The 21,001-nt window shown below is 38.1% G+C and overlaps 1 protein-coding gene across 1 annotated transcript in view; it reads right to left on the reverse strand.

The window, feature by feature from the left end:
* cux2b (cut-like homeobox 2b) overlaps positions 1 to 20,614 on the reverse strand; it is a 350,620-nt gene extending 330,006 nt beyond the window's left edge. Inside the window, exon 1 of the mRNA XM_062051807.1 lies at positions 20,459 to 20,614. Coding sequence (XP_061907791.1) covers positions 20,459 to 20,521 — 63 coding nt within the window. The 5' untranslated portion in view covers positions 20,522 to 20,614. The remainder of the gene's footprint in view (positions 1 to 20,458) is intronic.
* Between the last annotated feature and the right edge of the window lie 387 nt (positions 20,615 to 21,001).

The following is a 21,001-nucleotide window of genomic DNA, read 5'->3' on the forward strand; positions in this document are numbered from 1 at the left end:
CATCCTCCCCGCAGACTAATGTGTCCCTTAAGTTTTGTTAAAGCTGGTTATTTACTCCAGCAGAGCAATTGCTTCAGCCTCGGGGCAGTACTGCTATAAAAAAAGATACATTTTAAAACAGCCATCTATGTTGTGAAGCCCCGTCGTTTACCAAGGGTGCGCTTGAGCTAAAAAAAAAGAATGTAGCTAGTGCTTGAAGACATTGGGGAAGACATTAAAATAGCATGCAATCCAAAAGCACATCATCAAAATCAATTGTGTGGAATGTGAAAGCATGCCAACTATGCAATATTAAAAGAATACGTTCAATGAGAGATTTCTCTCTGTTTATTACTGTCTATTTCCACACAATTGAAGTCGAAACTGAAACTACTCAATGTTTTACCAAAGACATAAGGGGAATGGGTTACCAAAAATATTTTTAACATGGTCTATTTTAATTTATTTATGCTTCTGTTGTTATTATATTTTTGATACTTTTTTCTAAGAGAGCTGCTGCAGTAATTACCATACTTGCCAACCCTCCCGAATTTTCCGGGAGACTCCCGAATTTCAGTGCCTCTCCCGAAAATCTCCCGGGACAACTATTCTCCCGAATTTCTCCCGATTTCCAGCCGGACAACAATATTGGGGGCGTGCCTTAAAAGGCACTGCCTTTAGCGTCCTCTCTCACCTGATAAAGGAGACTATTATATATGTCTCCATTATCCATAGGTTTTTCTATAACCCAGAAAGTAGGCAGGCACGGAGCTATTTCTCAGCGTGTGTTTATTCCAGCCGGCACGTTAATACACTGACACACAACATCCGGATTCCCATCATGCATTGCTTCAAAACTACGGCAAGTAGTAATGATCAAATCATAACAGAGAAATAGTGAAAGGTAAGTGTTTTTTTGTTTTTTTTTAAGTAAGCAGCAAGTACAGTACAGTTAGTAGAACAACTGTGTTTTCATTACTGTACTATATATATATATATATATATATATATATATATATATATATATATATATAAGAAATACTTGAATTTCAGTGAATTCTAGCTATAAATATACTCCTCCCCCCTTAACACACATAGTAGATACTGACTGGTATACACACATAATAAATACTGACTGGTCTACACACAATACATACTGACTGGTATACACACATAATACATACTGACTGGTATACACACATAATACATACTGACTGGTCTACACATAATACATACTGACTGGTCTACACAAAGTAAATACTGACTGGTCTACACAACGTAAATACTGACTGGTCTACACAACGTAAATACTGACTGGTCTACACACGTAATACATACTGACTGGTCGACACACCTAATACATACTGACTGGTCTACACACATAATATATACTGACTGGTATACACACATAATACTTACTGACTGGTCTACACACATAATAAATACTGACTGGTCTACACACATAATAAATACTGACTGATCTACACACATAATACTTACTGACTGGTCTACACACAATAAATACTTACTGACTGGTCTACACACATAATACATACTGACTGGTCTACACACATAATACATACTGACTGGTCTACACACATAACACATACTGACTGGTCTACACACATAACACATACTGACTGGTCTACACACAATAAATACTGACTGGTCTACACACATAACACATACTGACTGGTCTACACACAATAAATACTGACTGGTCTACACACAATAAATACTGACTGGTCTACACACATAATACATACTGACTGGTATACACACATAATAAATGCTGACTGGTCTACACAAATAATAAATACTGACTGGTCTACACACATAATAAATACTGACTGGTCTACACACATAATAAATACTGACTGGTATACACAAGCTATGGAGATGATATCAGTAGAAAAAACTGCATTTAGTTTAGATAATAATGAGTCATATATTGGAATATGGGATCCATTATTTAAATGTGTTTTAACTATTAAATGAACCTAAAATATGACTTATTTTATCTTTGTGGAAAATATTGGACACAATGTGTTGTCAAGCTTATGAGATGCAAGTGTAAGACACTGTGACACTATTGTTCATTTTTTCAATGTTTTTATTTTATTTTTTATAAATGGCTGTGATGATAATGTAAATGAGGGATTTCTAGTCACTGCTATGTTGGAATTCTTATTAATATTGATACTATTGTTGATATTATTCATTTTTGTTTGACTACTTTTGGGTGGTTGTTTTGTGTCATGTTTGTGTGTCTTCTCAATTGCTCTGTTGGTTGCTATTCTGAATGTTGCTGGGCCGGGTTTGGTTTTGGAATTAGAATTGTACAATACTGTATTATTTTGTTAAACTGATTAATAATCAAAAATTAAAAAATGTATTTAAAAAAAAAACAGCTTCCACCATACAATACTTAAAAAAAAAAACAATGGGTAGCTTTCTGCGTTTCTGTTAACACAATATTCATTTTCACAGAATTGTTCTTCCGCACCCTACAAAATTGTAATGGAACATTACGACTGTCTGAATTTATAACCAGCTTTTTGTTTAACTTATGACTAACAGAACAGGTTTATAAACATGGCAGTTTTTCCACACGCCGATATATTCTTGCTATGTTTCGTACGGACGCAAGATATTGAAACAAAGACACACACTTACGTCTAGCCAGCAATATTTTTTGTCTTTGGCACACGCGACATTCCTCATCAGTTATAAAAAGTGTTTTCTTTATCCAATTTTAAAAGCCTGCAACATTTGAGTTCTTCCAAATGTGGCATGTACATGTATGACAGTACAGACAATATCAAAACAAGCAGAAGTGTGAAGGCAGCAGCACAGGCAAAGCTAAAATGATTGGATAGGTATGGAAATCTACTTGAAGGAAGGTCAGAGTGATTAAGCTGACATTAATGACAGGCCTAGTCTCCACGCGAGAATGCTCACCATAGCACTCTCTAAACCCATTTGTCATTCCTCTTCCAACACTCAAGCATCTGCTTTGAAGTCTCTACCACTAATGCTACACAGTGAGGTTAAACAGCTTAATGCTGAAGTCTGTTTCACTCCTCTCACGCTCTAATGTTCCCTGCGTCTTATATACTGGGGTTATGGCTCCTGGATTTCACATCTCAATTTGCCCCAGAAGCTTGTGGACAACTGCTCTTTATTCTGTCTTTGTTGCTACTGTCAAAGGGAAAAGGGGGGAACCCACAACATTTTGACAGACATGCCCCTCCTTTGAATTCAAAGTACTGTGCCACCGGTATATGTTGATGCCCCTCTGACTGGCTGGCTGATTGACGCTGTTAATTGATTCTGGGCTTGATCGTGGTTACCGTTTTTTCTGGACTATAGAGCGCACCGGTACATAAGCCGCACCCAGTAAATTTTAGAAGAAAAAAATATGTTCCCCATATATTAGCCGCACCGGATGTTGTGAAATTAGTTGTTTACGCAGAACAATTTTGTAAATGTTTATTTACATACCTAAATTGTTTCCCAGTGGTACTAGTAACACGGCAGATCAAACAAAACGGAAGTCATCGTCATGGACCCACTAGCTTCAGAAGCTAGCTCTCTAATCAGCTAAACAGACTCAATAACTCCACGGGGACATGTTGGTGAATTTACTGAGAAATTTGTGAAACTGAAACAATACAAAGAGAATAATATTGTGACTTCGAGTTTTTTAACATGGAGACATTCTCAATACTTTTCTTTTGTCGAGCACAAAGAAAATAACATTTTAGTTAAATGTAAGTTGTGTCTTGGATCAAAGATCCTATCTACTTAGAGTTAAAGTTAAAGTGCCATTATGTTGCAGCTATTTAAAATAGTTTTGTCAATTTTTTCTGGCCTGAAATAAATTGGCCCTTTGAAACATATCTTTGTCTTTGTGTGTTGTATGTAGACCACATTGCTTTCTGAGTTCAGTGATGCAAATGCATGTCAAGTTGATCAACAGATTGTATTATTCTCCAGTGCAATAACAGTACTGGAACGAAGGCTAAAAGGGCATTAATGGGAGCCTTAAAAAAAAAGTTACTTTTCACAGTAACGCATTACTTTTTGGTGTAAGTAACTGAGTTAGTAACTGAGTTACTTTTGAAATAAAGTAACTAGTAATTGTAGCTAGTTACTGGTTTTCAGTAACTAACCCAACACTGGTTAATAATACGAACACAGACAAGTGTTAGCATATCAGCTAATGCTAACAACGCTAGCTTTATTACATTATGATAGCGCGTAAAAATATGCATGAAAACAATACTATCATTATAAAGTATGACTTGTTTTAGTTATATTGTAAAACTGACAAACGTTGCTTGGCGTGATAATTGAAGAATCCATACAAGTAGAAAAGCTATGGATGACTAATAGACGGAACGGCACCTGTACTTCCGGCTCAAGGCACTAAACAGAAGGAAATACTGTAGACGTTCAACCCGCTTTGTCCAAAAGATGGCGCCACAGCACGAACAATAACACACTTTTTCAGTGTCTCTGTCAGTGTTTTATGAAAAGTATTTGTTGAATACAAAACGTAGCCATTAGCAAAGAAAAATCCATAACCTAGCCGCACTGTTTTATAGACCTAAGGTCCAAAGCGTAGGAAAGAAAATAGCGGCTTATTTTCTGGAAAATACAGCAATTAATTTCAGCGAAGGAGGAATTATTAATTAAATATTTTGATAGCTTCAGCATCACAAATCTGTTTACGACCTTCCATCCATCCATTTTCTACCGCTTGTCCCTTACGGCGGGGTACACCCTGGACAAGTCACCACCTCATCGACCTTCTAAATATATACACTACCGTTCAAAAGTTTGGGGTCACCCAAACAATTTTGTGGAATATCCTTCATTTCTAAGAACAAGAATAGACTGTCGAGTTTCAGATGAAAGTTCTCTTTTTCTGGCCATTTTGAGCGTTTAATTGACCCCACAAATGTGATGCTCCAGAAACTCAATCTGCTCGAAGGAAGGTCAGTTTTGTAGCTTCTGTAACGAGCTAAACTGTTTTCAGATGTGTGAACATGATTGCACAAGGGCTTTCTAATCATCAATTAGCCTTCTGAGCCAATGAGCAAACACATTGTACCATTAGAACACTGGAGTGATAGTTGCTGGAAATGGGCCTCTATACACCTATGTAGATATTGCACCAAAAACCAGACATTTGCAGCTAGAATAGTCATTTACCACATTAGCAATGTATAGAGTGTATTTCTTTAAAGTTAAGACTAGTTTAAAGTTATCTTCATTGAAAAGTACAGTGCTTTTCCTTCAAAAATAAGGACATTTCAATGTGACCCCAAACTTTTGAACGGTAGTGTATATGTATATAGCTGTCTGCAAGTGGTTTTAGATGGAGGGGAGCCTACAAAAGCACCTGCTGCTCGTTGAGAAGAGCGATACGTGCTTTCATGTCAGTTGTCAAAAGTCTCTTCACTAGATACGGCCGCATTTTTTTAAAAGGTGTATCTAGAGCGACAAAGTTTCTAAGTTAGCAACACTGATCCCTCCTGCTATGTCTTCCTATTCTCTGGTAGACCAGGGGCCTCATGTGTTAAGCAAGCATACGCACAAAAACCTGATATATGCCCTTTTGCACGGCAAAGTTTATTATAATTATTCAGCCTGTTGTTCACTATTCTTTATTTATTTTAAATTGCCTTTCAAATGTCTATTCTTGGTGTTGGGTTTTATCAAATAAATTTCCCCCAAAAATGCGACTTATACTCCAGTGCGACTTATATATGTTTTTTTCCTTCTTTATTATGCATTTTTGGCCGGTGCGACTTATACTCCGGAGCGACATATAGTCCGAAAAATACAGTATACGTTCTCACACAGTTGCTTTTAGCTGCGGGCATTACACTACATGCGTTTCCCACTCTTTCTTGTCTCTCCTTCTTACAGAGACTTAAAACACGCGCACCTTCTTACATACGTCACGTGTGCAACGTCACACGCTCCCACGGAGCAGACAGGTAGCATACTTGCCAACTTTGAGATCTCCAATATCGGGAGGTGGTGGGGTGGGGGGACGCGGCGTGGTCGGGGGGTTGGGGGGGCGTGGTTGGGGCGTGGCTAAGGGCGTGGTTAAGAGAGTATATTTACAGCTAGAATTCACCAAATCAAGTATTTCATATATATATATATATATATATATATATATATATATATATATATATATATATATATATATATATATATATATATATATATATATACTAGGGCTGCAACTAACGATTAATTTGATAATCGATTAATCTGTCGATTATTACTCCGATTAATCGATTAATAATCGGATAAAAGAGACAAACTACATTTATAAATAAATGATAAATGGGTTATACTTGTATAGCGCTTTTCTACCTTCAAGGTACTCAAAGCGCTTTGACAGTATTTCCACATTTACCCATTCACACACACATTCACACACTGATGGCGGGAGCTGCCATGCAAGGCGCTAACCAGCAGCCATCAGAGGCAAAGGGTGAAGTGTCTTGCCCAAGGACACAACGGACGTGACTAGGAAGGTAGAAGGTGGGAATTTCTATCCTATCCAGTATTTTATTGAAAAAAAACAGCATACTGGTACCATACTTACTTTGATTATTGTTTCTCAGCCGTTTGTAAATGTTGCAGTTTATACATAAAGGTTTATTAAAAAAAAAAAATTAAAAAATTGGAAAAAAAAATTTTTAATTAAAAAAAAAAAACAAAAAAAAAAACTGCGCATGCGCATAGCATAGCTCCAACGAATCGATGACTAAATTAATCGGCAACTATTTCAATAATCGATTTTAATCGATTTAATCAATTAGTTGTTGCAGCCCTAATATATATATATATATATATATATATAAATATATATGAAATACTTGACTTTCAGTGAATTCTAGCTATATATATATATATATTTATTTTTTTTTTTTTTAAAAAAATTATTATACATATAAATAAAATACATACTTGAATTTCAGTGTTCTGCAGGCTATCCAGTAGATGGCAGTATTGTCCTGTTTAAGAGTGTCACAACATTACTGTTTACGGCAGACGAACTGCTTTACGGTAGACTAAACGTGACTGCTGCTGTTGTGTGTTGTTACCGCGCTGGGAGGACGTTAATGAAACTGCCTAACAATAAACCCACATAAGAAACCAAGAACTCTCTCTCCTTGTTGTGCACTCTACTCTCTAAAAGCCGTAGATGTTATGACGTCATTGGGCAGGCAAGCTGTTTATATTGTGGGAAAGCGGACGTGAGAACGGCTGTCCCCACTCAGGTCTGCATTGAGCTGGAGGGGGCGTGGCCTCCAGCTCCGGCTGAATACCGGGAGTTTGTCGGGGGAAAATCTCTGCCGGGAGGTTGTCGGGAGAGGCGCTGAATACCGGGATTCTCCCGCTAAAAACGGGAGGGTTGGCAAGTATGCAGGTAGCAACATGGTAACGTTAGCTGTGATGCTAGCAGAGTGGTGCGGGTGGTAATACAAGAGACAGAAGGTGCGAATCTGGTAACAAATGAAAGAAGAATTAATTCCCAAGAAAAACAGCGTCTGGCTGTGGTTTGGCTTCAAGCGGGAAGATGTTGAACAATTATGTGGCAAAAGCGTTGCTACAAAAAGTAGCACCACTGCTAATTCGTAGCATCATTTGAAAAGTCACCCGCTAGAGAATGAAGAGTGCTTGAAACTCCGCATGTCAACATCTCCGGCCGGTGCCACACCAACAAAATGCCGAAGCAACCATTTCCACATCAACACCGTATGAAACAAATAGTCCACAACAGAAGGAGATAACGTCCGCAGGAACCTACCACATAGCGAAGGACATAACCTATTTGATTTCCTATTATGCAGTTCATTTTTATTTGACACTTATTGAAATATCTTGTGTGACATCATGCACAAAAGTGCACTTTATTTGTTTTAAACTATTATAGTGGCGTTCTGTACAAAAAGTGCACTTTAATTTAGTGTTGTTTTGATATGTCATCTTAGTGACATCATGCACAAAAGTGCACTAATAGCTTGTTTTAAAATGTCTCTGACAATCTTGCACTTTCTGTTTTGGAAATGACATGAATGTTTGTGCCACTGCTTAATAACTGTTTAATAAATACAGTTTAGTTAAATGGACTTAGTTGTGATTTCCCTCTCTGCATGAAAGTTTAAAATGAGCATATATTAATGCAGTATGAAGAAGAATGTTTTAATGTAGACACATAGAATCATCATACTGCTGTGATTATATGCATCAAGTGTTCATTCAAGGCTAAGGAAAAATATCGAGATATATATCGTGTATCGTGACATGGCCTAAAAATATCGAGAAATTAATAAAAAGCCATATCGCCCAGCCCAAGTGTCAGGCCACCATCGATAAATAAATGGATGAGAAACACCGATATACTTGCTGCATTAATTGACTACCATGACAATAAAGCTTTCATACATGTGAAAATCTTTCGTCGGGTGAACTAACAATCTAAGATATAATAATTTAACGGGAACATTTTGTTATTTTCTATGGTAGAATCCAGGTTATTACGACCATGCTTACTTTGCACTGAACAAGAAGTCACAGTCTGCACGTTTTATTGCTGTGTAACGAGATGTATTTGTGTTGCGGTTGTCGCTGCTTAGCAATCATGATGACATTGACAATACAACAACGCATATCGACATAAAAAGGACCGATTCGTCATAAAAATTACCCCATTTGGTTCGCAACATTTATGTTGACGTCAATGTTTTAGTAATAAAAACATTGATTTGATTTAGTTGGTCAACGTATACAGGTAGTTGATAACAGGTTCCACTGCAGTAGTGATAGTAAGAGCACATGTTTATTTGAAGACTCTAGTCAGTTTAAAAGAACTGCCAACACAAGACGAGTCGTAAACGATGCAGACACTGTACAGTAACCGCGATGAAGGCGCAACTTTCAAGCTTTTAAGAGCCATCTTAGCTTTTGAATGAAACGATACAGTCATTATGATAAATAAGACAAGATTGGAGGCGATCAGACAGACTTACGCTCCACGACAATGAGATTACACTGATGCATGTCACATTAACAATTTCTGCCAACAAATAGAAAAGCATGAATGAAACAGAGAGACAAACAGCAATTTTCACAGCCAATTTGAAATTGGAAGGTTGGTGCACATCTATCTATGAGTATATGTGTGTGTGTTTGTGTTTGTGTGTGTGGCTGTGTGTTGGAAGTGGGTTGCTACTGGCAAACAGCACACAGAGCAGGCTGGCAGCCCATCCAGGCTCGCTCGCAGGCTGCAAAGCAATTTCACTGTTTGGCAATACTGTTGTCTCTGTGTGGATTAGAGCTGACACCAGAGCAACTGAGTCATGCTGAATGTAGTACAATCGCTTTTGTGCCTGATCTAAAACCCCCGTTGCCTCTTAAATTCATAGCGGACAGGAGTGGAAACGGGGTCTAGGAATGGTAACAATTGGGGTTTTTTTCACCAAATGAGTACAGCGTTGAGACATGACTACGAACCAAAAGACAAGCAAATTTCAGTGACCATAGGGACAAACATTTCCGTGTAGCCTTCTCCCAATCAAACAATATATATATATATTTTACCACCGCTTATTAAGGGTGTAACGGTACGTGTATTTGTATTGAACCGTTTTCGGTTCGGAGGTGTACCGAAGGAGTTTCCGCACGGACATATTAAGTAGCGCACCGCACGTTGTGTAAACGATGCACACTGAGGCACAACACACGGCATGCTAGCAACGACCAGGCTACGACAACATGTAAAAGCCAGAGCTGGCCTCGTTAAGATCTCCCGTTTGCGAATATTTCGGCTTCGTGGTGCGATACAAGAATGGATAATATCGCTTCAACGAAGAGAAAGACGAACAAACACAGCTCCCACCGCATTCAAGCAGCTTCTCCTCGGCGAGTCAGGCAGGGCTAAAGCAATAACAAATGCCGTTGGTGTTTTTATAGCAGCAGATTTAAGACCATATTGCATTAAAAACTAGATTTTGACCCACTTCCATGGTGGAAGAACAATGAGCCCATATATCCTCTTACTGCCAAGTTAGCCAGGCGCTACCTCGCCATACCTGCTACCTCCGTGCCCAGCCAAAGGGTATTTTCCACAGCTGGAGACATTTTAACTGCAAGCAGGTCTGCTCTTTCTGCAGACAATGTGGATAAACTGATTTTTCTGGCAAAAAACATGAAAATTGAGTGAAAGTCACCAGGGTTAAAGGCTGGGGAGGGAAAAGAAAAGTTATTCTGAGGCTGAGTTGACTTGAAACTGTTAAATGTTGCACTTTTTATATGTAGAAGAAAAGTTTGTCATTTTATTTAATCTGAACAACAACTTGAAGCAGTTTAATGTTGCACTTTATATGTGGAAAGGTTTTGTTAAGAAACCAATTCTGAGCCTCATCTTATTTAGTTTTTATTTAATATATGTTGACTGCATTAACCCTGGCAATGGACCCTGTGTGTATATGTATGTTATTGTTATGCTTAGCATTCATGACTGCCTGCTGTTGCACTGATCAGCCTCGTGGTGGCTCACATCCACCACACACAGAGCTATTTTAAAGCAATGTTGGCAAATAAATAACCAGAAAATGTATATTTTGTTGTTTTCTTACTGTACCGAAAATGAACCGAACCGTGACCTCTAAACCGAGGTACGTACCGAACCGAAATGTTTGTGTACCGTTACACCCTTACCGCATACACTACCGTTCAAAAGTTTGGGGTCACATTAAAATGTCCTTATTTTTCAATGAAGATAACTTTAAACTAGTCTTAACTTTAAAGATGTACAGTCTATATATTGCTAATGTGGTAAATGACTATTCTAGCTGCAAATGTCTGGTTTTTGGTGCAATATCTACATAGGTGTATAGAGGCCCATTTCCAGCAACTATCACTCCAGTGTTCTAATGGTACAATGTGTTTGCTCATTGGCTCAGAAGGCTAATTGATGATTAGAAAACCCTTGTGCAATCATGTTCACACATCTGAAAACAGTTTAGCTCGTTACAGAAGCTACAAAACTGACCTTCCTTTCAGCAGATTGAGTTTCTGGAGCATCACATTTGTGGGGTCAATTAAACGCTCAAAATGGCCAGAAAAAGAGAACTTTCATCTGAAACTCGACAGTCTATTCTTGTTCTTAGAAATGAAGGCTATTCCACAAAATTGTTTGGGTGACCCCAAACTTTTGAACGGTAGTGTATACATTTGGACAACCACAGAAAGATTTGACGCTACCTGTGTGCAGGTGGCAGTGTGCATCGTAACTTAGCTTCTTATCACAGCTCATATGCGCCAGAGAATAAAAAGACGTACCAAGAGGGATCAGTGTTGCCAACTTAACAACTTTGGGCCTGAATTACTAAAGGTTTGCAAGCACTAAAACACGTGCACACCTGATACCACACGCAAAGCTGATCTACTAAACGTGCGCAAAGTGAATTGCCTCTGTCTTCATTAATATGCTAAATATATGCTGATCCATCAGTGTACATAGAAACTAAAATATTCTAAACTAGAGTTATCAAAGAAAATGGACCACACTCTGCCATCTTCACAAAAACCTCTATCCCCAAGTACCGTACTGGCCCACGGTCGTCCGCAGGGTCTGGCAGGACAGACCCTGACCTGTCCTTTTCATGCCCACCCACGGAAATGCCATCTGGCTGGTGTGAATGATTACCACAGCAACGGCCGGGTGACCTGCAGCCAGCAGGAACCAAGGTCACTCCACCTCAGTGCTTTACACTCTCTGTGCCCTCTTTTCATCAGCCTGCAGGTGAATTATTCATCCTGGATAACTCAGAGACACACGTTCAACACTCAACTGTGCACTCCATGTACTCGTAGTAATGTGTAATGAGAAAATAATTGCTGCGCTGGTAATAATCAAAATCAGAATTACCTATTTAAAAAAAAAAAAAGCACATTCATTTTGTAGACGCAGCTCTTCAGTTAAGTAGTCCGTTCCGAAAAGTACACCAAAAAAACAGACATACAAAAATATGAAGTTTTTTTTTTCTAAGAAATAATGTCAATTCAATTAGTTTCAGACACCGAAAAATGCCGAAAATGATTATGGTTTTACGTGCTCAAAACAAATACAAAATACATAAATGAGGAAAGAAATGGATAAACATTTAACATACAGAGAGGGGTAACAAGCGTTTGTATTTTGCTACAAGTTCTTTCTTGAATTCAATCGTGTTTCTCACTTTCTTAAATCAAAGAGCTGACACTCGCAAATTCATTTGGCCCCATTATGGATTAAATTGAATTGAAGTATTTATTTCAAATTATTTTGCAGTCGTTAAAAAAACTGCAGAAGTTGTGTCACCAAGCATGGGATTCTTTGTTTGAGCACTCAATTCCTCATAATGATACACATGATACACATAATTGTTTATGATAACCGAGACGGTAGGGATGTGGGAAAAAATCGATTCAAATTCGAAACGCGATTCTCATGTTGTGCGATTCAGAATCGATTCTCTTTTTTTTTTTTAAATCAATTTTCTTTTTTTCTTTTTCTTTCTTTATTATTTTTTTAATTAATCAATCCAACAAAACAATACACAGCAATACCATAACAATGCAATCCAATTCCAAAACCAAACCCGACCCAGCAACACTCAGAACTGCAATAAACAGAGCAATTGAGGAGACACAAACACGACACAGAACAAACCAAAAGTAGTGAAACAAAAATTAATATTATCAACAACAGTATCAATATTAGTTACAATTTCAACATAGCAGTGATTAAAAATCCCTCATTGACATTATCATTAGACATTTATAAAAATACAAATAAATGAGCAATAGTGTCACAGTGGCTTACACTTGCATCGCATCTCATAAGCTTGACAACACACTGTGTCCAATATTTTCACAAAGATAAAATAAGTCATATTTTTGGTTCATTTAATAGTTAAAACAAATTTACATTATCGCAATCAGTTGATAAAACATTGTCCTTTACAATTATAAAAGCTTTTTACAAAAATCTACTACTCTGCTTGCATGTCAGCAGACTGGGGTAGATCGTGCTGAAATCCTGTGTATTGAATTAATAGAGAATCCTTTTGAATCGGGAAATTATCGTTTTTGAATCGAGAATCGCGTTGAATCGGAAAAAATTTTGAATCGAATCGTGACCCCAAGAATCGATACTGAATCGAATCGTGGGACACCCTAAGATTCGCAGCCCTAAGAGACGGTATACAAAAACTGGAGCAAATTTTGGGCGGAAATCAAATAATACAAAAAGAAAACATTGTTATTTATGCTGTAATTATAGAGCTCCTGAGCAACAATTAACAGAAGTACCTAGACATGTTTTTTTTTTATTATTTCCAATTTCAAGCTCAGCCATGAATTATACCTTATCAAAGCTTAAAGTTAATCAGTCATGTTGACACTCTTAAGAGAGCAACAGTTATTTTCATCACCAAAGTCACAAAGTGCTTGCACTGCACTAAAAAGCTATTTGTAATCATTTGTCAATCCAACATAACCAAAGCTTGGACCGGTTTCTGACGCTCTTCTGAACAACAATGAAGTAGTAAGAACCAACACCCAACTACTACTACCTTTCTTGACAATGGAAGAGCTGTTGTTGCGTATTGACTACAAGCCTTTTCACACTCTAAAACAGTCAAAGTAACGATCATTTTACTAATGTACCTAAAAATACTGTGACTATTCTGCAAATGACAGTTCCATTGAATCAAAGATGACTAGTTTGCATATCATCTGTTTTCTTCACAGAACTACTGTACTTTACATGCCAACGCGTAAATTGGTAACCTGTATTCTGCTTTACAAAAGGTGCAATCATTTACCCCTTTTTACAGGATACAATACTGCAGCCATCGATTATTTTAGTAATCGATATCGATTAGTTTGTCTGGGTAATAGCAATCAAATAGTTGAAAATAGTTGAAATGAACACATTTTCTGCCTGCCATAACCTTCATTATTTTTATTCCATAAGTGCCATCATCAACATTGAAATTACCCTTTTATCATTTGCGCATTAATGAAAAATATACATTAAAAAAACTCTGCCTAGGTCACAGCATCGACACAACAACACTTTCATGTGCACTCTATTGTAGCGGCGGTGCGGAAACTAGGTCCGCGTATTTTAAAGTTCCAGGCACTCCGTGTAGTCCGGATTTATCCAATTTTAATAGTTGCACTTATTAAATGATTCATCGGAGCAACAGAATGACCCAAGGAAAAGTAATTTCATCAGAAACAAATTAATAGAAGGGATGGATCAAGGAAGCTATGGAAATTACAAAGCAAGGGATGAGAAGGCATACATGCACACCTGGGACGCTGTCCTTCATCAGCGACGCCAGAGCGGAGAACAGATAGTGTACGGCCGGGTCAAGGAACTTTATTTGGCAGGTAAACCTACTGTAAAAATGTTGGTAACTGTAGTTTAAAGGCCTACTGAAATGACATTTTTTTATTCAAACGGGGATAGCAGATCCATTCTATGTGTCATACTTGATCATTTCGCGATATTGCCATATTTTTGCTGAAAGGATTTAGTATAGAAGAACGACGATAAAGTTCGCAACTTTTGGTCTCTCATAAAAAAAAGCCTTGCCCCTACCGGAAGTAGCGTGACGACACCGGAGGAAAGGCTGCTCACATTTTCCTATTGTTTACACCAGCAGCGAGAGAGATTCGGACCGAGAAAGTGACGATTATCCCATTAATTTGAGCGAGGATGAAAGATTCGTGGATGAGAAACGTGAAAGTGAGGGACTAGCATGCAGTGCAGAACATATCTTTTTTCGCTCTGACCGTAACTTAGGTACAAGCTGGCTCATTGGATTCCACACTCTCTCCTTTTTCTATTGTGGATCACGGATTTGTATTTTAAACCACCTCGGATACTATATCCTCTTGAAAATGGGAGTCGAGAACGCGAAATGGACATTCACAGTGACTTTTATCTCCACTACAATACATCGGCGAAACCCTTTAGCTACGGAGCTAGCGTGATAGCATTGGGCTCAAATGCAGATATAAACAAAAGAAATAAACCCCTGACTGGAAGGATAGACAGAAAATCAACAATACTATTAAACACTGGACATGTAAATACACGGTTAATGCTTTCCAGCTTGGCGAAGATTAACAATGCTGTTGCTAACGACGCCATTGAAGCTAACTTAGCAACGGGACCTCACAGAGCTATGATAAAAACATTAGCGCTCCACCTACGAAGGACGAAGGACTTCACCCGATCATCCGTGCGGTCGGCGGCTAGCGTCGGCTAGCGCGTCTGCTATCCAAGTAAGTCCTCCTGGTTGTGTTGCTACAGCCAGCCGCTAATACACCGCTCCCACCTACAACTTTCTTCTTTGCAGTCTCCATTGTTCATTAAACAAATTGCAAAAGATTCACCAACACAGATGTCCAGAATACTGTGGAATTTTGAGATGAAAACAGAGCTTTTTGTATTGTATTCAATGGGCTCCGAATACTTCCGCTTCAATTGTTGACGTCACGCGCAAACGTCATCATATCGAAACGTTTTCAGCCGGAAGTTTGCCAGGAAATTTAAAATTGCACTTTATAAGTTAACCCGGCCGTATTGGCATGTGTTGCAATGTTAAGATTTCATCATTGATATATAAACTATCAGACTGCGTGGTCGGTAGTAGTGGCTTTAAGTAGGCCTTTAATTGAAAATTGCTTGAATGTTGAAAAATGTGCAAAATTATCGGTGCAACACTAGTCAATAGTGCACAAATAATAGGCTACATATTTCCATGTATACTACTTGCGTTAAAGTGTACTGTATGTTCATGTGTTATGAAGGTTTTTTTGTTCCCATGGTCTTGAACACACCTTGTTGGCGGAGAATTAGAAAGTGTTGTTGTGTGTCTTAGGTGAAACATGCAGAAAAATGAGTGTGCACGGAAGGAAATACTCGTTGGAATTGGGCTTGTTGTTGGCATAAAATTGGCAATAAAAGCTAAAAACAGCGTGGGACTTTGTGTGTCTTTTTCTGGATGCTACAATACATTATATTACTTTGATTTGTTTTCGCATTAAAAAAAACCTCTCATTTTTAAAAAGGTGTGGTGGCTAATATTTTTCCACGATCAAGTACATTAAAATCCTGCTAGAATTTTGACATGAACGGGTTGTTGACATTAACGAGGTACTGAATAAAGATGTGGCTTTATTATATAATGATTTTTCGATAGTCTCAATCTTATTGCTGGCTATACGCGGTGCAGGATGAGGTTTTTCTGCTTCACCCTCATTGCCCCAAAATGCCTCTGTCAAACACGAGAAAAGTGAACTTACAGTAACCCTTTTAAATAGTTTTTACCTCCCTTCCTTACAGTTTTGTGAGTTAGCACTGGACTGATACGTGGACGTGACCAAGGAGGTATCTGATACCTCGAAGAGTTTACATGTTCTGATTTTTGTTCAATCCCAGAAAGACCGTGACTTAAAGTTGAATCCCGGCTTTGTAGATACACTGAGACCATGTCTAAACTCATTGTGTTCTTGAAGGTCCAGCAATTTACTCCGAATTTTCAACAAACTTGAAGTGTTTTGTCCAGAGGATTCTTCGTGACGTCTCATTTTTTAAAAAGGTGTGGCGGCTAATATTTTGCCACGGTCAAGTATATTAAGACATGAACGGGTTGTTGACATTAACGAGGTACTGAATAGAGATGTGGCTTTATTATATAGTGATTTTCGATAGTCTCAATGTTATTGCTGGTTATACGCGGTGTAGAATGAGGTTTTTCAAGGAATTAACACTGTCTAATGTCTCGGGCGTCATGGTGCTAAGGGAGGGCAGCTAGTACTGTCGCACAGGAGGCATGCTCGCTGTAATTTGACTCATGTACACATCATAAATATTTATCGGCCACGTTCAACCAGTCGACGGCGGCGGCGGCAGCAGCAGCAGCAGCAGCAACCGGCATCCTACTGCAGCTACTCTGATCCCAGCCCCGGATGAGAGAGCGGTCCAGCAGCCAGGAGCCGGAATAACACTCGACACCAACACACCAGATGTGATTGTTCCTGCTCGGTAGGCTAAGGCTGCCAGCTCCTGTCATTTCTCATGATGCGCGACATCAGTCAGACGGCGGAGATGGTGCCCTTGTGCCGGCCGAGACTGATTTACAAACATTAGCAGGGAATACAATTACACAGACCCCCACCCTGGACCCAGCAGCATTTCGTCCATTTGGAAATAAACACACACATAGACATACACATATACATATACATATACATATACATATATATATATTAGGGGTGTGGGAAAAAATCGATTCGAATTCTAATCGCGATTCTCACGTTATGCGATTCAGAATCGATTCTCATTTTTAAAAAATCGATTTTATTTTTTTATTTTTTTTTATTTTTTTTTAAATTAATCAATCCAACAAAACAATACACAGCAATGCCATAACAATGCAATCCAATCCCTAAACCAAACCTGACCCAGCAACACTCAGAACTGCAATAAACAGAGCAATTGAGAGGAGACACAAACACGACACAAAACAAACCAAAAGTAGTGAAACAAAAATGAATATTATCAACAACATAATCAATATTAGTTACAATTTCAACATAGCAGTGATTAAAAATCCCTCATTATCATTAGACATTTATAAAAAATAAAAAAAAGAACAATAGTGTCACAGTGGCTTACACTTGCATCGCATCTCATAAGCTTGACAACACACTGTGTCCAATATTTTCACAAAGATAAAATAAGTCATATTTTTGGTTCATTTAATAATAATTGTCCTTTACAATTATAAAAGCTTTTTACAAAAATCTACTACTCTGCCTGCATGTCAGCAGACCGGGGTAGATCCTGCTGAAATGCTACGTATTGAATGAATAGAGAATCGGGAAAAAATCATTTTTGAATCGAGAATTGTGTTGAATTGGAAAAAAAAAATCGATTTTGAATTGAATCATGACCCCAAGAATCAATATTGAATCGAATCGTGGGACACCCAAAGATTCACAGCCCTAATAAATATGATGATTTATCAAAATATAAAAGAAATATACCTGAACAGAACGCTCATGATGGTTACACCAAAAAGTAACGCTATGAATCGCGTTTTTCCAAGTTTTTGGGGCATTTTTATGCTATTTCCAAGCATCTCCTTTTTATTATCGTTGATTTTAAATGGTCAAACTAATGCATATTATATATGCATGCCCTAGTAAACAAACAAAAAAAAGTCATATTTATTTTGATTGTTACATTTTGAAGTACATTTGTGCAGGTGGGTGTGAATGTACCCATTACCAGAGCTGTACACACACATATATATATATATACTGTATATATATATATATATATATGTATATGCAATATTGTCAGAATTTGTGTTACTGTTATAGTAACACAAATCCTGACAGTATTGCAAATGCACTAATTCAAGTTTGCAGGTGCCAGTAGGGATGATGCTCGAAACCGGTTTTCCCGGTTGTTCGATAAGAAAAGAACCGAGTCCTCGGACTCAAATCACTTTTTGAGAACCGGTACCCGTTATCGAGACCACTACAGTAAAGAAAAAGAGTTGGTTCTTTATTCGAATCCCTGAGAACGAATCCCTTCCCACAGGAAATGCCCTGTAGGACGCAATGTTATGCCCATTTTATTGTAGACTCTTACTGACACCTTGTGGCGATATGAAAATACTACGCGTCATTAGTTTGGGCACTTCTGGGTTGAGACAATTGAGAAGTAGACAAGTTGTGTTAGCGCCTACAAGCCTTGGAAAAGATAAGTCTGTAAGTAAACTGTTTAACTTGTTTATATAACTCAAAATTAAGGTGGAAAGTGTTTCAATTTGATAGTAAGCTGTCTATTAAAAAACGATTTTTGTGCACTGTTTCAATGGATGTTTTGAGGACTTAAAATGGCTGCCAGTCGTGTATTTCCACCATCGAAATAGTTTCAATACTCAGAAGTATTTGTTTGATGATATTTGTGTGAAGCTAATATTTACATATTGTGTATTACATTTCAGTATGTTAATTAAATCACATAGCTTATACATTTGTCATTGTGTGTATTTCAGTTAAAAAAGTAAAGATAGGAAAAGACAAAGCAAGATCAAGAACAATAAAGAGCCTAAATGGATTAATCTGCTTTGGAACTTTATTAGACGTCTTGGATTGTTTGTTAGCTGTCTGCCAAGCTGTATAACCTCAACACGTATAGTGAGGGCAGAACAGGCAATATGCAATTATTGCCAGGCTTCGCTCTCATGTAAGGGAAGAAGAATTGTTGATTGATGACTGTAGTGTTCTTAGTGTCATATAGTGTGTGTAGTTAGTATGTTCCAATAGCAGCAGAAGTGCACTTTTTGGAGAGCTGTATTATTTTCAGTTTTGTGCCCAAGGGACTGATTTTATTTAACACTATATTATTATTTATACACCTATAGTGATCACAGAGACAGGTTGTTTTTGTGTAACTGTATATATTTGTTTTTCTGGAAAAATCCCACTTAATATACTTTGGGTAACAACAGTCAACATATATTTTTTTTTAATATTTTTTTTCTTGTAAAATAAAAGTGAGCTTTTGTTAAACCAAATATTGTGTTTTTTCCATATACAACAACCTATTTGCATTCGATAAGAGAATCGATAAGGAATCGGTTCGATAAGAGGATTCGATAATGGGCTCGAACTCGATCATTTCTTATCAAACATCATCCCTAGGTGCCAGTGACAGACAAGGTGAACGTACAATGGTAATAAAATCAACTGCTCACCTGCCACATTCCCAACGCCAGCGGTTGACAGTCCACCGGAAGCTTCAAAATGATGACATTAACACAACAAATAATGTTTGTTTTGTTGATCATCAGTGACGACTACCGGTATGTCCGTCGGGCTTCCGTAGAACACGAATATCTACGCCATAAACTTTCCACTTGCCAACACACACACGGCGAATATAGCACATTATTCGGGTAACAACGAGGCGGGCGGAAGGCATAAGAAAGCAACGCCTAAAGACGTAGAAGAGTGAAAAGTTACCGACTCGACGGCGTATTAAAAGTTTCCGTCCATGTCAGCGCGGCGGAATAAAGGTTTCGAAAAAGCAAAAGGCGGAAAAGAAAGCCTGTGAATGTCAGTGCTGTCCGCGGTGCTGATCCCAGATCGGTGTGGCGAGCGGAGGCTGTGCTGCTGATCAATGATTGAAGCGAACAAAGGCAGAACGGGGATCAATTTCTAATAACTATCAATGCGCGGCGACGACGCCACTTTCAACCCTCACGGTCGACCACCAAAAAACGTCACCAAAGCCCGCAGAGTGCCCAAGAAGACTTACCGTCGGTGGACCGGACGAGAAAGGTAGAAGAATAGCACTAACCTGGAGCCGCCGTAGATCAAATTTCTTCCAATATTGAAACATCGATCCTACATCGGCGGCCATCTTGGGGGATATTGAAGAGTTTTTTCTTTTTTTCTTTTTTTTTCCAGCGGCTGCAATAAATATGTGGGCTGGATTCCCTCTCCTTAAAGAGCGCAGGGTCACATAATAACACTCTTATACTACTTAATGTTATTTTGAAGAAGTAAGAAGAAAAAAAAAGAAAAAAAAACAGTAAAAGCTAACTACGTCAATATCACCTGAACAATTACACTTTTGTTTTTTGTTTTTTTGTTGTATTTTTTTGCTTTGGCAAAAAAAAAAAAGTTATCAATATTGACGTAAAGAAGCCCGTGGCTGATCGATACGGTGTGAAAAAGGAAGGGAAGGAGAGACGAGTACATGAGTACATGAGTGTTGCACAGGGAATTTAGCCAAGCCTACTTTTCACCTCTTTCTCTTCTTGGAGAACACCTTCATATATGTTGTTATTATTGTCACATTATTTTTATGACTAAAATAATATATTTAAAAGATTTGCTT

Source organism: Entelurus aequoreus, linkage group LG06 (genome assembly GCF_033978785.1).
Source record: "Entelurus aequoreus isolate RoL-2023_Sb linkage group LG06, RoL_Eaeq_v1.1, whole genome shotgun sequence".
Classification (NCBI taxonomy): Eukaryota; Metazoa; Chordata; class Actinopteri; order Syngnathiformes; family Syngnathidae; genus Entelurus; species Entelurus aequoreus.